Source organism: Poromitra crassiceps (genome assembly GCF_964638095.1).
Source record: "Poromitra crassiceps genome assembly, chromosome: 5".
NCBI classification, from domain to species: Eukaryota; Metazoa; Chordata; class Actinopteri; order Beryciformes; family Melamphaidae; genus Poromitra; species Poromitra crassiceps.
In genome coordinates, this window is record NC_139642.1 from 55,551,622 (window position 1) to 55,573,083 (window position 21,462).

A 21,462-nucleotide genomic window follows, 5' to 3' on the forward strand; every position below is an offset into this window, starting at 1 on the left:
AAACAGTCTCAGGGGAGGCCCAGTGAATGGAAGTGAACAAATATTACATTAGCTAAGAGATCACATAGAATAGCCTAAATGTCTGTGACTCCCAGAGCCAGACATAAAGAAATGCCTTCAGACAGACCTTTTTATCTATTTGATGTAGTCTGAAGTCAAACAGCAATATTAGGGTATCTTGGCTAAATTATTGAGTGTCTATTCCATGGGGTCAAATAGCACAATCATGATCCCATAGGCTTCTAGGAATTGAGCGAAACTAAGCAAGTAAACTGGGGCGGTCCAGGCTTTGGCCGGGGGGCGAGGGGAGGCCCGCAGTCTCAGACCGTGAAAATCCCTTAGTTACAGTATGGTGCAGGCTGCTAGAGCCAGTGAAGTGAAGGTATGTAGGTATCACATGTTGGGTAGATGAAAGGTATGGAGGCATCTGTTACCACAATGTGAGTTATAATTTAGGGGGACATTACTTTTAGGGTTACGGATATTAGTTAACACAGTTTTTGTTTGTTTTTTGTTTTGTTTTTAACCTTAAATTGAGCAAGTAATATGTCTAAACTACAGATGATTGTATGAATTAAAATTTGACTATTTCTCATAAACAATTGTCTTGTAATTACCATCTTAAATATTAACTATTGTATAATATACTTTATTTTAAGGCAATCCCCCCCCCCCCCCCCATTTCATTATAAAAACTCTTGACATCACTACAGTATGCGAGTAATTTTCCTGCAGTTTTGCGGTTATCATTCCATGGCTTTGATCATAAAACAAGCAGACCTGCACAGACCTGCAGACTCTTGGCACAACAGATGAATGAATGAAGTCTGGTGCACGTGGGAGTAACAGTGATGAGTTGGCCTCATCATACTGAAGCTTATTGTGTTCATGTGAAATGAGCGGTGCAGGTAACAGCTACGCCTGAAGGCAAAGACATTATTTTGGCACTCTCTCCATATATAAAGAAGTCCTGCATGTCTGTGGTTACAATTAACAAGGACGGCGTGGTGGCTCAGTGGTTAACACTGTTGCCTCACAGCAAGAAGGTCCCGGGTTCGAACCCCGGTCCGTCCCAGGTCCTTTCTGTGTGGAGTTTGCATGTTCTCCCCCTGTCCGTGTGGGTTTTCTCCGGGTGCTCCGGTTTTCTCCCACCATCAAAGAAAGACATGTATGTTAGGGTTAATACTCCTGTCAGTGCCCCTGACCAAGGTACTGGCAAAAGAACTGGAGTTGGTCCCCCGGGCGCTGCACAGTGGCTGCCCACTGCTCCTAGTTCTAGGAAGGTTCCTAGTAGAGAATGGGTCAAATGCAGAGGATGAATTTCCCCAAGGGGATAAATAAAGGATAACTTAACTTAACTTAAGAGTCATCACAGATGTCTCCCTGATTAACAGATGATACTCATTTGGCACTGGCGCACTGCTATGCAGGATTTAGCACGTATAAATAAGTCCTACTGCATCTGTGTGAACTTTACATGGGGCTGTTTCCGGGTCCGGCTTAACTAGGCTTGGCCTGACGCTGCTGCTCGACACTCACACGTGTGCGATTCAACAATGCGGAGTCAGTCAGTCAATCAGTCAGTCAGTCAGTCAGTCAGTCAGGATAAGCCCTTGAGACGTTTCTTGGCCAGTCCTCTCCACCACCCTACTGTATGAACATGTATGAACACAAGTGAACAGTGAATCTACCTGTTTGCTTTGCACATGCAGGATGGTGTCTCCTGCCATCGCTCTGGCCTTCCTCCCCCTCCTGCTGACGCTGCTGATCCGGTACCGATACTACTTCCTGTTGTTCTACCGGGCGGTGCTGGTCCGGGTATGGCGGGACTGCGCCACCGGCCTGAGCCGCGAGGAGCGCGCCTTCCAGTACGTCCTGACCCACGCCACCCCTGGAGACCCGGAGAGTGTCCTGGACGCGTTCGACAGCTGGTGCAGCAAGGTGGAGTTCATCAGCAACATTGGGCCTAAGAAAGGTGAACAGATAATAGATAAGGCAACCCTGTGTCAAACAACAACATCAGTGGAATGTTAACCATAGCGTGAGTATAACCTGAATGACCCTCGTTTGTGTGTGCTGTGATTGGCTAGTTATGTTCTAGCTAACCGGCTGAGTGGTTGATTTTTGTCAGACCTGCAATGCCATAATATTGCCTATTGCAGCTTTAATCTGAATCCAAAAGGGGTAACTGCAGCCTGTTATAGTTAGAAAAACACAGCTGCTATCTGATGAGATTCCTCTGAGAAAAGCACAGAGACTCCTGGTAGCTCACCTGGTAGCTCACCTGGTAGCACGCATAGTCGGGCCCTTCGCACAGCCGACCCGGGTTCGAATCCGACCTGACCTAACCTTCACCGCATGTCATCCCTTCTCTCTCTCTCCCCCCCTTTCCTGTCTGCCTACTGTCCTATATGAAAATATATAAAGGCGAAATGCCCCAAAAATAATCTAAAACAAAAAGCACAGAGACTCTGAAAAGTGATTGATGATTGAAAGGGCATTTAGATACACACGACAGCAGGAAACAGAAACGACAAACCTCACCTATAAATTCAAGTTATAGTTTCATCAATGGCGCTCACCTGGACAATGAATAATGCAAATATAAATAAGTTCAGACCAAATTACCTAGTTTGTCTTTACCCTGGACATGTATATGTGTGTGTGTGTGTGTGTGTGTGTGTGTGTGTGTGTGTGCGTGTAGGGAAGATCCTGGACCGGCTGTTGATGGAGCAGAGCCCTCTGACGGTGCTGGAGTTGGGTGCTCACTGTGGCTACAGCACAGTGCGGATGGCGCGGGCTCTCCCGCTGGGCGGCAGGATCTACAGCGTGGAGATGGACCAGAGGAACGCTGCCATCGTCGAGAAGGTGGTCCGCCTGGCGGGGTTTGACGACGACACAGTGAGCGAGGGGGGATACACACACGTTCACCCTCAATGGCCTATCTTTGCTATAAAAAGGATGTTCAATTGCACCCATGCCATGGAAAAGATTCTCAAACTAGTAGTATATGTATTGGCCAAGTTTTAGGCTTACAGGCCTAAGGTGTGTGTGTGTGTGTGTGTGTGTGTGTGTGTGTGTGTGTGTGTGTGTGTGTGTGTGTGTGTGTGTGTGTGTGTGTACGATGTACACAGGTGGAGTTAATCGTGAATCCGTCTGATGAGGTGATTCCTCAGCTGCGGTCAGAATATGGTCTGGAGAGGCTGGACTTTGTCTTCATGGACCACTGGAAGAAGTGCTACCTTCCTGATCTGCAGGTGACTGTTTTTCAACACAACGCAACGCAACACAACAAACTAGACTACTCACAGCTATTCCCAACTATAGGACTGTCTTTTAATTGATTTTGCTTGATGTCTCTCAGAAGGATGCCTAAGAGAGGGCAGCATGACCTGAGGCAGACACAAGTGTGTGGCACACGCACAAAGCAATGTTTGACCCACACCAGACTGCAGAAGAAGCTCAGAGCATACGCGCAGGCCTAAGTGAAATGTTGCCCCATAGAACTATTGTTTTTGTTTTGTTTTACTACTTGCTTGGAGAATCATAATGGCATTCCATTTGATTTTTCTGAGACTTTTCTATGATAGTATCAACTCCTCTGGTCCTCGTTTTTATTGTCTGGTGTTGCAAAAACACCATCTAAAAATTAGGCTAAAGGAAAAAGATATTTACTAATACTATTACAGGTCTGCACATGTGCAGTATCCCAAGTCCTGTCTGTGATGTCTGAATGAGAGAGGTCAAGAGGTCATCAGGCTAATGCAGACATGAAAAGTGTACCAATGGAGATTCAACTCAAGTAAAAGTACTGCTATTTGAAATCAATCAGTTCTACAAAATACTTCATCTTTGACATGCTAACCTCTCAAAGTTAGGCCAGTGGGGTCACTGGTCCAGATCCTGACTCTAAATGCTTCATTTAAAAGATGGCTGGGCTGAACAAATCATATTTTGCGTGCAAAGCTTTTTCTTCTTCAATGCAGCTACAGTAGTAACTGTGTAGATATACAGTAGTATTTAGTGACATGGGATAAAGGGGATGTGGACTTTGAAATGTAATAGTGTTAAAGTGATAATACGGAAGATTTCAGTTTTCTTGTCTCTGACAACACCTATGGCCATGAGCAGTAATTGCAGGTGAGATCCAAACAGTGTTATTATGTGACATTACTCAGTTTGTTCGGCCATAGTAACCACCCCGTAATGCTAACAGAGACCAGAAAAAAGTAGCCTGTTATCCTACTTCACACAATAGTTATCAGGGACCTACAGTCACCTACAGAGTGAGTGTATTGTGTTAGCTCCGCCCACCCTGTGAACCTACAGTAACCTACAGTGAGTCTATTGTGTTAGCTCCGCCCACCCTGTGAACCTACAGTAACCTAGAGTGAGTCTATTGTGTTAGCTCCGCCCACCCTGTGAACCTACAGTAACCTACAGAGTGAGTCTATTGTGTTAGCTTCGCCCACCCTGTGAACCTACAGTAACCTACAGAGTGAGTCTATTGTGTTAGCTCCACCCACCCTGTGTCACCACAGACACCAAGTTCATAAATGCTGCAGTACTGAAAATGCAAAGGCTTCCAGCAATGGGCCATAGGCTCAAGCACCATTGTGTTAACACTCACTATCAGATAGTGACTTAACAGACATTTATTTAGATGAAAATCTTCCATATTATCACTTTAAGTACTTCATATTTAATTATTGCCTGCAATGTGTGTGTGTGTGTGTGTGTGTGCGCGCGCGCACGTGCCTGGTGTTTGCGTGTGTGTTTACAGATGCTGGAGGGCTCTGGTCTGCTGGGGAAGGGCTCTATGATCGTGGCAGACAACGTGCTGTTCCCCGGCGCTCCCAACTTCCTGCGACACATCCGCAGGAGCGGCCTGTACGAGTGGAGGATCCACCGCGCCGCGCTGGAGTACATCAAGGGCATCAGGGACGGCATGGCCGAGCTGGTGTACCAGGGAGTCAAGTAGTCTGGGACACATCGTCACACACCACTATGAAGAGACACGTTACACGGGCTGGGAGCGGTGTGGAGGAGCCATGAAGAGGAGTGACATGCCTCATTCATTAGATTAGTTATTTCCCCCAGTGTGCAGGCTTTTTCTCATTACATTGGACTATTATATTCCCATTGGAATTCAATGTTTTTGGTCAAATGTGATTGAAAATGAACTGCTAATATCCTAAAGGCTCCCCCCCAACCTGTTGTACATCTCAGCCAATCATGCTCCAACAACTGGCATATTTAATTTTTTTCAAAGATGCATTACATGTCAAACAGCCTCTAAAAATAATAATAATAAACTTTATTTGTATAGTAAAAATGCAGCTCAATGTGCTGGACATGGAAAAGAAAGACATTAAAACAAGAGCAAGTAAAAACCATAGCAAAAGAGAATACATTAAAACCAATTAGTAGACATAAAAATAAGTTAACACATACACACTCTATTCCCTGAAGATATATGACTTATTCAAGGCTCCCCACTGCTCATTGTACTATGGTTGCCAGCACCCCCTGCTGGGTAAAAGAAAAAGTAATCGATCTTGCATGGATTTCTCCAATTAGTAAATCAGTGAACCCATTGCTCATCTCTACATACAGCTTGTTTATTTAATTTTTCCAGATTCTTTTTTTATTATTACTTTGGTCCCCAATAGTACATGGCCAATTTAGCTGCTCCACCCCCTCTGCCTTTTTGTATATTTAAACAAAAATAAACCATTTGAAGAATTAACATGGCGAGCAACTTCAGTGAATATGCATACCGGTAGTTGTTTTCTGTACTGTTGACAAAATGTGATATTGTAAGTCGCTTTGGACAAAAGCGTCTGCTAAATGACGTAATGTAATATTTTATGCAAAATAAAACACCATGTTTGTGTTTCATCCAAGTTTATGACTAAGCTTCTTGCAGTTTAGTTTAGTATAGATAATCTTCAGAGGATGAGGGACCTTCCTAGTTCATGAAAAAGCTGTGTAAAACTTGACCTTTAGTTGATAGTGAAATTATAGTTAGCTGAATATTAACCTCATCCCCAGGCTTTTCAATGCCTCAGGAATGCTGAGCACCATGTAAAAGCAACACTAAATGGGCATTGAGGGAATTATGGCCAAGGCCTCCCAAAAGATACTTTTTAGCTACACCAATTTCAAGATCACGCTGCACTAATTTCTGATCAAACAGAAAAGGACAATGTTGACTCATATTTTGTCACAGCTAATCCAATATATCAACAGTATCATTGAACTAGTGAAGGTGTGTGCATATATTTACCTCATCTACAGCTTAAAATGCAGCCACATCACTCGCCACCATGGTCAACTGTGTTCTTCATGTCTTTTAATACAAAAAAATACCAGTTTTTAACAGAAAGAGCATTCAAGCTTTGTAAAAAAAATCTTTTCACACAGAGAACTGATGCATGATTGCATAAGATAATGCACATTCTCAACACAGCGTTATCCAAATTGTATTGAAGGCATACGAGTTGTAACAGTAGAGATCAGAAGAAACAACATGGAAGTTCCCTTACTATCCATTCAAATTCCATGACATTACCATACCACATCCAGAAGTGCACCAGCCGACTCAGCTGTTGTTCGTGCCAAGACAGCAGTTTGGAGACTGAGAGGCACATGACTGAAGATGCAATGGGGTCAAAGTTCAAATCAGAGGGAGATGACTGAAGATGCAACAGAGTCAACGTTCAAATCAGAGGGAGATGACAAGGATGCCTGCTGCTGCACACTGTTTTTGTCTGACAGAGACGGATGGCAGACAAAACAGAGATTGTCTGCAGTTCTATAGTGAAGGAACGGATAAGCTGTGTGTGTGTGTGTGTGTGTGTGTGTGTGTGTGAGAGAGAGAGAGTGAGTTAGATGGGGGGGGGTCTCTCCAACTGCTTTAAAACATTTGCCGGTGTTCACATATTTCCACTAAAGAAAGCAACAGACAACTGGGGACAATCTCACACGTACACAAAAACACCTCAATCTCTGTTTGTAACAGTGTGAATGTGCGCCAGGTAGAAACAATATGGCTCCCAGTTGAAGTCCGGAAAGTTTTCAAGGCCGAGTTCAGCTTGACATGATTTACCCCTAAAGGCTATAATGACATAAGCTTTGATTCAAGCCCATTTCAGATTCTTCCTGTTTACAACACAAATATGAAAATATATCTGCGCCACACTGACCTATAGGGGTAGTAGTCAGGTTTGAGTGGGCAGTGTAAACCCAGCGTCACACAGGTTGGACAGGTCTGTTGTCTTAAATCATCCATTGGTCTTGGTCCTGGTCCGCTCCCTCCATGTCCACCTGTTTAGGGAGAGAAAAGTCAGCTCAATTCCACTTGTAAACAATGCAGAGTCTTCCACATTTTAAGCCGCAAACGTTTTTCAACCACATGAGCATCGAAATTAGTCTTGCAGGCCGTAGATAAATATCTAACATCTGGGGCACACAACTCTTGACAAATGGTTAAGGACCGCCCTCCTGAGACCAAAACAAAATGCGTGACAGACATATGAATTGACCAACCACAGACCTCCTTATTTACGTTGACTCAACTCGTGGCATGGGGCGGTACATTTTGAACGATGCACCAATGCACACAGAGAGCTGGACTTCCCTAACAGCCTAGCCAATCAGAGGCTTGCCACAGGAATCCCTATGGCAAAACCCGGAAATGCTGACTTGTGATTCAAAGTTCAAACCCACCTCTCCTACCTTCATGCCATTGGATTTTAACGGCAATCTTTTACAATTCCATGAAGCAACCTGGTCACATGACAGTGGTCGTTACACTCCGCACTACGCAATTAAAACAAGTGGTTTACCATCTGCAGTGAACCCTACTTATGTATAGAAAAAATGACAGCAAAATCACTTCCATTAATTTAAAATAGCATTTGACCCAGCAGCCAAGAGCTAAGAACACTGAATTATTACTAGGAAAACTCTGTTCCAAAAACAACAAATAAGATTCAAATAGATTAGTTCATCATCATAATTATATGCTCTACATCTGTGTTGAGTGTGACCCCTGAAATCTGACCTCGTTGATCTCGCCGTCATCCGGTGACTCGTTGTAGTCGTTCATCTCATCCATGTCCTGCATGTCCTCTTCATCTTCAGAGTCTTCCTCGCTGTCCTCCTCATCCTCGTCATCCTCCTCTTCCTCCTCATCAAATGTTGGCTGATATCAGACAGAATTGTCAACTCGTTAAACTAAATAAATGGGTAAATATGGTATATGAATGAGTTATTTTTAACTATTTTTTTGTAACCATTTGGATGACTTTTACAGTGCATCGTGAAATGCAACCAGCTCCAATGTATTTGATTGCATAGCACAGGAACCAGTAAGTTCCCATTCATTTCTTGCTGTGGCACAGAAACACTCTTGTTCAACTTCCATTTTTCCTTTAATTAAAAATGCATTTGAGTCACGAGAAGAGATGTGTTGAAATCCAAACAACTCCAACTAAAGACCAAATAAATACCTCAAAGATGGGTTTCCCAATGGGCATCAGGTTATTGTCCTTCTCAGAAATGCTCTGTAACTAAGGGGGAGACACACACACACACACACACACACACACACACACACACACACACACACACAATGTGGATCAAAGTGTGAAGGGCTCTTTCTCTGGTTGAAATGCAGTTTTTTGTGTTCTACTAATTTGGTGCCATATACGTGAATGTGTATTTTGTGTGCATTGGATGGAAAACATGTTAGTGATTGTGCATGGACAGATACCGCATGACAGTGGTGGGTAGTAACCAAGGTTATTATTATAGTTAACTGAAACTAAACTAAAAACTAAAACTAGGTGTGGGGGAAAAACATTTTAGTTAACCGAAAAAAAGAAGAAACAAATAGACTTCGAAAAAACTAAAACCAACTGAATCAATCGTGTACACAAAACGTAGAGGTTGAGGCCACGTCTCGTCATAGACAGTCCGCATGTCTGGGAACGCCCACAAAATGTTAAACGGCTGGCGCGCGAGTGGGGTAAAACCGCCCATATACTGTATCTCATGGGTTGACTCACCAAAAGACGGTGCTGCGGCTCTAAACCCCAGGTTTGGGGGTTCTAGAGCAGAACACAAGACGTCTGCTCAGATGTGCGTACTGCGGTGGTCTGCCTGGGCTGGGCTATCAGCTAAATTCTAACTTTGCTGAATGGATAGAATAGGGGGTTTTTACCCCACCCTGACCACGCCCCCAGCCAGGCTGAGCCAGCTAACCAGCGTCTATTGTGGGCATTCCTAAAGCCTGTATGGGCGTTCCCAGACATGCGGACTGTCTCTATACATAACATGTCTAGTTTTAGTCTGTCAATTTGGTCAAATTTGTCAACACAACAAGCAGGAGGAGGCATTGGTGAATGTTTATTGAGACAGATGTCATGACTGTGAGCCAATTGCCTTCACAAAGTGTTGTGTTGGTATTTTAATAATAACTATTCTGAACTTCTTAGATCGGAGTAGGTTTCTCAAATAGTAATTAGGGTTAGGTTTTTTTTTAATGGGCGTAATAAGTTTACTTATCAGTACAGTGACGCATGGACGCATGGACGAGGCTGCTCACCCAGGTCTGGTGCTGCTGCTCCTGCTGGTGCAGCTCGGTCTCGTCCACACAGGGCCGGTCCAGGTTGAACCACAGAGACTCCGTGATCCGAGGGAACAGAGACGGGAACAGAGTGGACATCTCTGCCTGTCACACGGGGACAAAAACCCAAACACACTGCAAATCAGCTTCAGCAGCACGGTTAGCATCAACAGCATGTCTTCATTGAGGGAAGCCAACCATTTCCAGTCAGTAAAAGGAAACGTTAGAACTGTTTGTGGGGGGAAACAAACAGCATAGCATAAAACAGAGATGTAACACAGATCGCTATGACTTCCAGACCAAAAGTCTTCCTTGAGATGACGCAAGAAGACTACTTTTTTCCCCTCGCAGGTATGTGTGTCGTGGAGAGACATAGAACAATGTGGAATTGTTTCTTGTAATCGTGAACAATATAATTCCAGGCTGATTGATTTACCTGAGCTTAGCTCTCACCCAGCGCTTTTAAAGATTCAAAACAATCTGACCGGAAACCACTGGTGTTCACCAATAAATGCCCCCGAGTCCTGAGGCCCACTTTCACAAAGGTTCCGCGTTGGTTTCCAAAAGGAAGGTGAAAAACAAACAAACTTGCGTAAGGTATATCCGTGATAGAGGGACTCATTAGTCACTAGACTAGAGTATAGTCTGTGGGACATTTGGGTACATTTGGGCACTAATAACGAATATCCTAATCAATTAATAACTCTCTGAAAGCAGAATTATAGGAAAAAAGAACAACTAGTAGCCTACAACTGTTAGAAATAATGGGAGCTAGGGCTCTGTCTGTTTCTCTGTCTCTCTGTCTGTCCCACTGTGATTGTCCCACTGTGACTGTCCCACTGGGATCTCATAAATCCCACTGTGACATCATCAGTGATGTCATAAATCCCACTGTGACATAATCAGTGATGTCATAAATCCCAGTAATGTGTGACATCATCAGTGATGTCATAAATCCCAGTAATGTGTGACATCATCAGTGATCAGTGATGTCACAAAAAATACGTGGGAGTCTGGCTTCAGACCCCCGTCTTCAGCGTATGTTGCCAGCTCCAGGACACGTGATCGAGCATCCCTGAAGTATGCTATCAAGGAGTAGCCGGCCGAGCTGTGTATGCGAGCTGCAGGGTGGGCGAGGCCGCGCAGCGGGCGAGCCTAGGAATTGATCGCACGTAGCACGCGAGATGCCTAATTACACAAAAAGTTAAAGTACCTTAAACAGAGGAGCAATAGAGATCTATCTTTGTTATCACCTGTTTATTGTGAGATTGTGTGGTAATTTGTTTTTATTTTATCAATATAGACATGTACAGGTCATGTTGCCATGTCACACCCAAATTGGCAAGCAGAAACTGCGTGTATGTGTGTGTGTGTGTGTGTGTGTGTGTGTGTGTGTGTGTGTGTGTGTGTGTGTGTGTGTGTGTGAGAGAGAGAGAGAGAGAGAGAGAGAGAGAGAGGAGCGAGAGACCAAGGCGTGGGGGTATGGGCCAGTGGTGGCAAAGGACGAGTCCTTGAGATAAGGCTCAACCTCCCTCACTAAGTCATAATAAAACCTATGAATCTTGCACAGTGACCTCTCTCTCTCTCTCTCTCTCTCTCTCACACACACACACACACACACACACACACACACATACACACACACACTCAACATTTCTCTCTCTCTCTCTCTCTCTCTCTCTCAGTCTTACTCTATCTCAAACACATATGCCATTCAGATAGACTTTGACCATTGGGAACATATGAGTAACCTGTTGATAGAACATATTAACTAACCCATTGATAGGCTATAGCACAATTATCCACATTTCACATGTTTTAGGGCAACTCAAAACAATTACACATACACACACATTGACCAGGAAGACTGCAGATTTTTGCATCAGCAGCATCAAAGGATCTTACAAGGTAAAGTGAATCATTTCATATAGTCGTCTGTAGAACTCTTACGGCTCTTTAAAGCTGTTGCCACCAAAGGTAGTTGAGTCTTTATTATTCGTTACCTCCAAAAAAATACATCACCCATTGATATAGAGAAAATGTAAATACTGGTTATGTTCGAGAGAAGAATGTATTGTTAGATTCCATTCTATAACACCCATTATATAAGTTTAAAGTGTAAGTTTTCACTTTCTGCTGAATGAAGAAGACAAAAGAGGATTACTGGGCTGTGTTTCCCTTGAAGCATCATAATCCTAAAATGTTGGTAAAGCAGCCTATAGAAGTACAAGTAACCATCACTACCATGTAACCAAACCATCACTACCATGTGACTGTGCTGACCAGTGTTGGGCAAGTTACTTTCAAAATGTAATATTATTAGTTACTTTCATTTGAAAGTAATACGTTACTTTACAATATTAGTAGAGTAACTCGTTACTTTTGCATCACAACAAAATAACAGCAGTAGCAGAATGACATCCCCGCCTCGGAACCAGCCCGAAAAATATTTTCAACCGTCTTAAAGTGAGTGTAAACCGTCCAAAAAATGTTCCTTTGTTATTGTCATATATAGTGGTTAGTTGCATAAAAACAAAATAAAATTTGATTAGGAAATGATTGTATCTTTATTTAAATATGCTTTGATTGGAAAAAAAAAAAGAAAAAAAAAAAGAAAAGAAAAAAAAGTTCGAAATAAATTTCGAACTTGTTTGCTTGACAAGTAACTGGTATAATATTACTGAAATTCTATTGGTAATAAGTTACATTACTGAGTTACTGCTAAAAGTAATATATTGCATGTAATATGTTACTTTTGTAATGAGTTACCCCTAACACTGGTGCTGACTGTAGTCTATGCCAGAATACAATGTTTATAATCACAATGCGATTTTTTTGTAAAGACATGCAATGTAGGCTGTATGTATGTCGTTTTCAGAGCACACTGATTTTAATATGATGTGGTGAACTTCAGGAAGTGCAGGGGTAACTGGAAAAGGGGAAATACCACACGAAATGGGTGACTTGCGGAACTGAGGAAGAAAACTGTGTGTGTGTGTGTGTGTGTGTGTGTGTGTGTGTGTGTGTGTGTGTGTGTGTGTGTGTGTGTGTGTGTGTGCGTGCGTGCGCGCGTGTTTGGCGTGTGCGTGTACACGTGCGTGCGTGTGTGTGTGTCTTCTTTGTATATAGACATCATGACAGGAAATGCACCCTTCATAGGGAAACCCCATGGGGTTTAGTCATAACTATAAGACGATTTTATACAATTAATACAATTATTGTGTATTTTAATTTCATGTAGACTTCCCCCTCATCTTTCCTGTCCGTTTGTTGTCAAATAATCCTGAAATGCCCCTTAAAAGAATCCCTTAAAACCTGAAATAAGAATGTTCCCTCTGTGCTCCCTCAGGCAGAGCTGCAGCATGTGGAGAGTTGTGCTCTTGCTGCTGGTCCTGTCCGGTGGCGCTCTGTCTCTGGACAAACTCAACATGTGTATGGATGCCAAACACCACAAAGTAGACCCCAGCCCAGAGGGAGCACTTTACCAGCAGGTAGTGAATAAAAACACCCTTGGAGAAGAATGGCCTCAAAAAGATTGGGTTGGAACCCAGTGGTGGTGAGGTGCTGGGACATTAAAATGGGTCCATACATAACATCCATACATGTTTATTTATATAGCCCTAATTCACAGGCAAGTAACATAAGGAAGTCCAAATGAAATACTGAGATTGGAGTTCAATAGCATAAAAGCAATACATTTTTTCTGTTCAGCATTACCCTCCAAAATTAGTTCTGGCTCACAAAAGAAATCCAATTGAAAATGGGGTATGTGTCTTATTTGAATAGTGGTTTTAACCCCGTGTCCCAGGAGCCCCATGGGCCCACAGAACTATTGCAATAATTTATGTCAAGCATTGTCTGTCTGTCTGTCTGTCTGTCTGTCTGTGTCTGTCTGTCTGTCTGTCTGTCTGTCTGTCTGTCTGTCTGTCTGTCTGTCTGTCTGCCTGCCTGCCTGCCTGCCTGTCTGTCTGTCTGTCTGTCTGCCTGCCTGCCTGCCTGCCTGCCTGCCTGCCTGTCTGTCTGTCTGTCTGTCTACCTGCCTGCCTGCCTGCCTGCCTGTCTGTCTGTCTGTCTGTCTGTCTGCCTGCCTGCCTGCCTGTCTGTCTGTCTGTCTGTCTGTCTGCCTGCCTGCCTGCCTGCCTGCCTGCCTGTCTGTCTGTCTGTCTGTCTGTCTGTGCCTGCCTGCCTGCCTGCCTGTCTGTCTGTCTGTCTGCCTGCCTGTCTGTCTGTCTGTCTGTCTGCCTGTCTGTCTGTCTGTCTGTCTATCTGCCCCCCCACCACCCCCATGTCCTTCTTTCTCCCAGTGTAAGCCATGGCATGACAATGCATGTTGCACAGCCAACACCACAGAAGAAGCCCACGATGATAATTCATACCTCTACAACTTCAACTGGAACCACTGTGGTGGCATGAGCCCCCAGTGCAAGCAGCACTTCATCCAGGACACCTGCTTCTATGAGTGCTCGCCCCACTTGGGACCCTGGATACAAAAGGTGTGTGCTGTTCATTGTCGGAGGGCGGGGAATGATCTATAACGACTTGCCTTAACATCTGGTCTGGTCTGGTAGTCAATATTGTTACCAAATAACAGGACCATTGGAATGTCCTCTTGTTAAAGCCAAGGACAGAAAGCAACCAAAACAAACCCTGGAAGTCTCCTGTCTACTTGGGAAGAGGAGGGGGACCTCTGCTCCCACTCCCCCAATGTCATGGAGGCCATTTACACCTGGCATTAACATGCGTTTTCTGTCATCAGATTGCAATCAGATAGCGCTTGACCACATTAGCCTGATTTCATTTACACCTGGAGTTAGCTGCGTTAGCATGCGTTTTGCAAAATGGGTGTCCTCTCAATCCGCATACAGTTGCTGCATCCAGATTGAGAGGACACATTGCATTTACACTTGTGTTCAATGTGTACACAATGCGTCCCTGACCACCTCCGGAGGCGGTTTGGCCGATCAGATTGCAATCCGTCTTCAATGTGTCTTGGGGGCATTTACACCTGTACTTTCAAGTGGTCAAGCACAATCTGATTGCAATCTGATGACAGAAAACTCATGTTAATGCCAGGTGTAAATGGCCTCAGCCTGTACGGCCGAGGGCTTTCATTTCAGTCAAAACCATGTGGGAGAATTGGCTGAAGTTCCCTGGGCCTTGTTATCTCAAGTCAATCCACAACACCACTCTGTCTCACTCAGTCTCTCCCCTCTCTCTGTATGTGTACATGTGTGTACTCGTATCACTAGATGGCAGCATAGGAATATACAAGTTGAAAATAGAAGAGGAAGTAAATCCATAAATATGTTGCTGTAAAGAACATCATTATTATGCTATTCTGAATTTCAGTAATCAACAATCACCAGCTAATTTGATAAACATAGTTAGTTAGTTAGTTAGTTAGTTTATTTCGGTCCATTCAACAAATCATGACAATACACACATACAATGAGTTGAGGCAAGATGGGCCGAAAAGGTGTAGGCTGAAGCCGCAGCTTATTTTGCCTCTATGTAAATAAAAGAGAATTACAAAAACAAAACATGTTAACGCAGTTTCAATTATGGTATTTAACTGAACTTTAGAAGAAAAAAAGAAAATTTGAAAGAAATTTACAAGTGATCGTGCTCATATATATACATACATATATAGATTTATTTTAACATATATATATATACATATACTTCAATATACCATATTTACACCATGTTAGACAAGTCAATGCAGTTGTTTCAGGTTAGTAACAAATACATTGGTCCTTGTTTGTTTAATTTGGTTTTGGTTGATCATTGTACAATCTTATCTTCGGTTTTATTGGTGGTTGGATTGTTTTTCATAATGTTTTATATTTATTGAGTACCTGAGTTTTAAACATCTTTTTAAATTTGGTGACAGAAGTGCATGTTTTTAATTCTTTGTCGAGGTTGTTCCATAAGTGTACTCCATTTACAGATGTGCATTTGCCTTTAGTGTTGGTCCTTGCCATGGATGTCTTAAAAATACAAGTTCCCCTGAGTGGATATGGCGAGTCTCTGACTGTGAACAGCTCCTGTATGCAAGGTGGAAGTAGGTTGTTATGTGCCTTGTAGATTATTACAGCAGTGTGTAGGTTGACCAGATCTTCTAGTTTAAGTGTATTTGTACTGATGAAGAGTGGATTGGATGGTGCAAGGTAATCACTTCGATTTACAATTCTGATGGCTTTCTTTTGCAGGATGTAGATTGGTTTGACGGTAGTTTTGTATGTGTTCCCCCATACTTCCACACAATATGTTATGTATGGAAGTATGAGGGAGCAGTACAAAAGATACAGCGAGTTATTGTTCACTATATATTTCATTTTGTGTAGTATTGCAATTGTTTTTGAAATTTTTGTTCTTATGTTCTCTATGTGTGCAAACATAGACTCTGTAATGTGCCCCATCTTTACTACTGCCAGCAATAAGGGTCGTCCATACAATATATATATTGATCACTATAAGCGGATGATCATTATAACCAATGTTTTTCTTTTTGTTTATTTCTATCATTTCCTATCATCTCTGGTGACATATATATATATATATATATATATATATATGTATCATTTATATATAAATGTAATATATAATATGTTATATATATATATATATATATATATATATATATATATATATATATATATATATATATATATATATATATATATATATATATATATATATATATATATATAAATAATACAAACCACTGAACTGTGTGTGTAGGTGGACCAGAGCTGGAGGAGGGAGCGCATCTTGAATGTGCCTCTGTGTAAGGAGGACTGCCACAGGTGGTGGGAGGACTGCAAGAACGACGTCACCTGCAAGAACGACTGGCACTATGGATGGGACTGGAGCACAGGTGAGTTGAGACACGCACACACGGGCTGACACCTCACTCACAACCGGAGGTACATGAGCGTTCAAACCAACTGCAGGGTTGAATTCCAGCTGGGGATCCTGTGGAGAACACTGTGCAGAGAAAGATGGACACTTATAGGTTGCATTCTGGAGTAGGCTATCAGGCTGGATTCACACAGGTTCTCTCTCTCTCTCTCTCCCCCCCCCCCAGGCACTAACAGATGCCCTGTGGACAGCAAGTGCAGGAAGTGGACTGACGTTTACCCCACGCCCAAGTCCATGTGTGAAGAGATCTGGTCCAAGTCCTACCTCTACACCACCCTGTCCAATAGCTCAGGCCGCTGCATGCAGATGTGGTTCACCGGGCAAAACCCCAACAAGAAGGTGGCTGAGTACTACCTGAACAGTGCCTGGCGACAACAAAGTGTTGCCTTGACGACGCTACTCCTGCTGGTCACGTCCTTCTCTGCAATGTTCTGAATAAAACCATCACCAGCCAAAGATGGCTGTGACTGTGCTGGATCTCTGTCTAGTGATTTGGCATTTCTGTGTCTTAGTATATGGTGGCCATCACGGCAAAGACATGTGATATCACGTTCATAAGGTTGATCAGAACATTAAGATTTGATTTCAGGTCAGCCAGACTCAGAAACTTTTTTTTTTTAATCTATAGATAGATTTTTCAACCATGATAGTTCCATTAGGGTTCCCTATATCATTGACTTGACTTGTACAATCTGGGACTGGTGGCAGGAGTTATTATATAAATAAATAAATAAATAATACTTATTGTAGGTGACACATGCTCCCCCATTGATTCATGGCATTAATTCATTCATTCATTCATTCATTCATTCATTGCAGGACCCCTCTGCTGTGTGTCCTGCATAGACCCCCCCAAAGTAAATGTGTACTGTAGCCTATAGTGCATTCATTCACCATTTCTCAAAAGTATCGGGCCTGATTATGCAAAAAAGAGAGTAGATCTTATTTGATAACTTTTTCATCCCAGGAATTTTAAGGAAAAAAGCTTTTGCACACCTAGGCTCACTATACTGTGCACTATCAGACCTCTGACCCATACCTGCCATTCTCTATCTAGGTAATTGTGTTCAATTATGATGTCAGGGTGCAGTGCGACCCGATTGGTCCACGTAGGTTTGCCAGCCTATTTAACTGGGTCCCTCCTCCTCTTCTGTAAGAGAATCTGATGAAGGTCTCACGACCGAAACGTTATTCTGATTAAACTTTGTATTGCATGTGGAGACAGTGTGCAGGAGTTTATTCTGGTACTGTATCCCAGGAATTGTAACATCAATATATATGTTGCCTGTCCTGTGGTTTTGCATCTGTGATTTTCTGAATCTTAGTGAGTCTTTTCATTTAGTTCAGTGTGTTAAGAAGAGACTCAATATTGTCATTTGGATTCAACCCAATTAAAGTGGCGTAGAGATGTGTGTATCTACCTGAGCATTAAAGTGGCGTAGAGATGTGTGTATCTACCTGAGCATTAAAGTGGCGTAGAGATGTGTGTACCTACCTGAGCATTAAAGTGGCGTAGAGATGCGTGTATCTACCTGAGCATTAAAGTGGCAAAGAGATGTGTGTATCTACCTGAGCATGAGGTCATGTCGTTGCCTGACTCTTTGCACGCGAGCGCTCTCACATCTTTAACTCTGCTTCTGATTGTCAGGGGGGCATTCTGGAGAGACGCTTCCAACACTTCTCCAGTGCCTCTGCTAAACACCAAAGAGATTGTTGAGCATTTTTACAGCACCTGTGAAGAAGAATCCTTGCTGCTGCTGCTCCATTTAAAAACAGAGAATCAATCAAATCGATCAAGTCTTCACTGCAGCCAGCCACTCTTTCAGCTCTGTCCCTCTCACAGTATTTGTTGTTCCTATTATATACTAGCTTTTTTCCTTCTTCTTCTCTCATCCTCTCTCATGTTTCTCATTTTTTATATCCCCCGCACCAATCCTTACCATCTCTTCAGCCTCTGAGCCCAGCCAACCATCAACACTGTCAGGGGTGGAGACAGAGTCAAACACCTCCTTCAAAGAAGTAACTCTTTAAGAATTATGGCCATTGAAGTCATCCCGAAGTCTGTCAGGGGTGGAGACAGAGTCAAAAACCTCCTTCAAAGAGAAACATTTTGGATAGTCACTTTGAAAGCCACTACTTTTCCTGGTCTGAATGATGATCTTGACTTTTCCCCCTTCCTTTGAAGGAGTTTCCCAATGGATCTCCTCTTCTTAAAGTCTGAGGTTCTCCATTTTTGTTTATTTTTTGTTTATTTTATTGGATACCCATTCTTTTTGACTAAAAGAGCAAATATGCTCCACATTGTTTCTATGCTGACGCTTTGGCTAATTCTGGTGTTAAACATCTGTTTCAGTGATAAATATTGTCACATGTGCTGATGCTTTGGTTATTTCTGGTATAAGTCGATGCCAGCTGTAAATGTTGTTGCAATTCCTATTTAAACTTTCATGTGATCTTTTCTATATGGTTCTTGACCTGTATTGGGTTGTTGTACCTTTAAGCACCAAGATGACTATTTTCTCTTTCCCTATTTGCATAATTGTGGAATTCTGATTGGATGGCCATCCAATGATGTAATCTTGCTGATTGTCTACATAAGGGCTGTCTTAGATTCACATGTCCTCTTACTCCCTGATGAAGGCTCCTGTGTGAGCAGAAACATGTTGGTGTTTTTTAATCTATAGCCATGTTTAAAATAAAGGCTTTTAAAAAAATGTCTACTACAAAGACCAGTGTTGCTGTGGGATTTTTTAAGGTTTGCTCTCTTCCACTCTCCACAAAGGTTTTTTTTTGCGGGAGACAAACTTTATTTTTCTATTAACCATCAACACTTAGTGTTTATCAGTGAGCTTTCCCTGGGAAACCGTCCATCTACTGTGACAAAATAAAAAAATAAGTGGGTAATAATAAATGGGGTCAAATTAAAATAGTGTCATATTTCTCTCTCTTTGTATTTTTCTGCACAATCTGACATGTCCCTATAACATACTGACCAATGATGGACTGTAGTGTTGCAAGCCTTACAGTTGCAATAGAATCACTAAAACATATGATGCAATTTAAACTAGTTATGAAAACAAAAAGTCATAGTCATATAGTTATAACATCACCCAAAAACAAGATTCTTTTTACCATCAAAATGTATAAGTGGCAAAAATCAGGGTAGCCCAATAGTTGTGTGTGTTTAGAAAAATGTGGAAAATTCAAAATAGGGTGTGTGGAAAATAAAATAAAATAAAACGATTTTCTTTTTTTTACTTGTCTACAGTAGCCAGGAGGGATACACCACATGTGGGTGAAGTTCCCCTTGAATGGAGACTATAGGGAACAGCTTCAGAACCCGTTTGTCACATCAACCCAATGCATCAACCATAGGGAGGAAACTGTCAAACTGATCCAGGATCAACTTCCCTCTACACATGGGCCCCAGTGATCACAGCATCACATGACCACTCTGGGCCAGCTAGTGGTTAGTGGGCTGCACTAGTCAGTAATTACGGGGTTCAATTCCCCTGTGTGTGTGTGTGTGTGTGTGTGTGTGTGTGTGTGTGTGTGTGTGTGTGTGAGAGAGAGAGAGAGAGAGAGAATGAGAGAGAGAGGGCGTGTTTATGTCTCTCCCCTCTATTTATGTGTTTGTGTATTTTTGTCTCACGATCTCCTTATACATGTGTATGTGTGTGCGTGTGCACGTGTGTGTGTGTGTGTGTGTGTGTGTGCGTGTGTGCGCGCGTCCGTGTGTGTGTGTGTGTGTGTGTGTGTGTGTGTGTGTGTGCGTGTGTGTGTGTGTGGCATGAATTTGAATATGTGTCTCGATGCCACGTCTGTTTTCAGTATGTATAGTATGTGATCCATCAGGTCCTTGAGGAAGCCCTGTGATTGGCTGCTGGTTACAGGATCTGTACTACCTGTAGCCAGGGGTGTCATGCAAGCCAAAATTCTGAGGGGGCGACATTCGGCGCCGGCGGCGACCAAAGGTTGCTGGCTGAAAATTTTCAGTGGTGACCTAAGGTCTGAATAGATCTACAATGATTCAATCAGTCTGCCCAGATAAAGTGTGCTGAATCCACTCATGATTGATTGATTTATCTATCAATCGTTCCATAGTGTGGAGTTTGCATGTTCTCCCCATACCCCCCAGGGGGTTCCTCCGTACATAACCCCCCACTAAAAACATGCAGAAGATCGTCATCCGACCAGTGACGACAACATCTGAAGTTGGTCCAATGATGGTCCAATGAAGGTCCCCGGGCGCTGGAAAGAAATAGCGACCACTGCTCCTGGCCTGCCCCCTGGAGGAAAGGACAAGCCTGGATGGGTCAAATGCAGAGGACATATTTCACCGGCCACCGTCAGCATGAGTGTGTGTAGTGGCCGCATGCATGTGTTGTAGTGTGTTGTGTGACAATAAAGACGGGCTGCCGTCTGAAAATCGTGTTTAGCTATTTCTAACATGTTGGCCATTTGAAGCCAGATTTAGAGGAATATCTCATTTTAAATCAACATTAGGATTGAACTGTTGTTATGTCATTATTCCGTTTTAACCATCAATATTTTTGCTCCTTTTCTCATTAGGGTAAATACTGTGTATTTATTTAGAGATTTTGGTCAATTATTTGTGCTTTTATGGTTATTAACTTAGTCACTCACTTCTACATAGCTTCTACACTGCTGCCACTTTTCTTGAAATATAGCTAAATCTTGCTTCACCCAAAATGTGATTCACATAAAAAGACTATATCCACAATGCTAATTATTTTAAAGAACTGCATCTTGACCTGGAGACATCACATGGAAGTCAGTGTTTTGCTAACTACAGTACTATAACATGTGACAAGTAGCCAACTAACCTGCTATGGAAACTATGCTTATAATAACTAACAGCATTTCATTTTCACATGTTTGCA

General features: G+C 42.6%; 3 protein-coding genes across 4 annotated transcripts; 2 read left to right on the forward strand and 1 right to left on the reverse strand.

Annotated features, from left to right (window-relative positions):
* Positions 1 to 1,713: 1,713 nt before the first annotated feature.
* tomt (transmembrane O-methyltransferase) lies at positions 1,714 to 4,981 on the forward strand (the record flags this gene model as incomplete). The annotated part of the gene is made up of 4 exons (XM_083637359.1): positions 1,714 to 1,975; positions 2,705 to 2,901; positions 3,135 to 3,257; positions 4,784 to 4,981. 4 exons carry the CDS (start codon positions 1,714 to 1,716, stop codon positions 4,979 to 4,981), a joined length of 780 nt encoding a protein of 259 aa, XP_083493485.1.
* On the reverse strand, positions 4,871 to 10,102 carry anapc15 (anaphase promoting complex subunit 15). 2 transcript variants are annotated; one of them, XR_014552722.1, is made up of 7 exons: positions 10,071 to 10,102; positions 9,614 to 9,739; positions 8,517 to 8,576; positions 8,069 to 8,209; positions 7,209 to 7,329; positions 6,290 to 6,352; positions 4,871 to 4,982 (listed from the first exon to the last, which is right to left on the reverse strand). XR_014552722.1 is itself a non-coding variant. In XM_083637362.1 (5 exons), the coding sequence occupies exons 2-5, from the start codon at positions 9,731 to 9,733 to the stop codon at positions 7,282 to 7,284; spliced, it is 369 nt and encodes a 122-aa protein (XP_083493488.1). In that variant the 5' UTR covers positions 9,734 to 9,739; positions 10,071 to 10,102; the 3' UTR covers positions 6,359 to 7,281. The 2 variants fall into 2 exon arrangements, 1 of the variants encoding a protein (XP_083493488.1); XM_083637362.1 differs by lacking the exons at positions 4,871 to 4,982; positions 6,290 to 6,352 and having other exon boundaries at positions 6,359 to 7,329.
* A 2,894-nt stretch (positions 10,103 to 12,996) lies between these two features.
* Positions 12,997 to 16,993, forward strand: folr (folate receptor; the record flags this gene model as incomplete). Its single annotated transcript, XM_083636797.1, has 4 exons — positions 12,997 to 13,125; positions 13,939 to 14,127; positions 16,379 to 16,514; positions 16,725 to 16,993. The coding sequence occupies 4 exons, from the start codon at positions 12,997 to 12,999 to the stop codon at positions 16,991 to 16,993; spliced, it is 723 nt and encodes a 240-aa protein (XP_083492923.1).
* Positions 16,994 to 21,462: the final 4,469 nt, after the last annotated feature.

Coding starts and splice junctions, on each gene's coding strand:
- anapc15 (XM_083637362.1), bottom strand. CDS start 9,733: ATGTCCACTCTGTTCCCGTCTCTGTTCCCTCGGATCACGGAGTCTCTG. Junction 8,577..9,613: donor AGCAGCAGCACCAGACCTGG/GTGAGCAGCCTC, acceptor TCTCCCCCTTAG/TTACAGAGCATTTCTGAGAA. Junction 7,330..8,068: donor ATGACGGCGAGATCAACGAG/GTCAGATTTCAG, acceptor CTCCCTAAACAG/GTGGACATGGAGGGAGCGGA.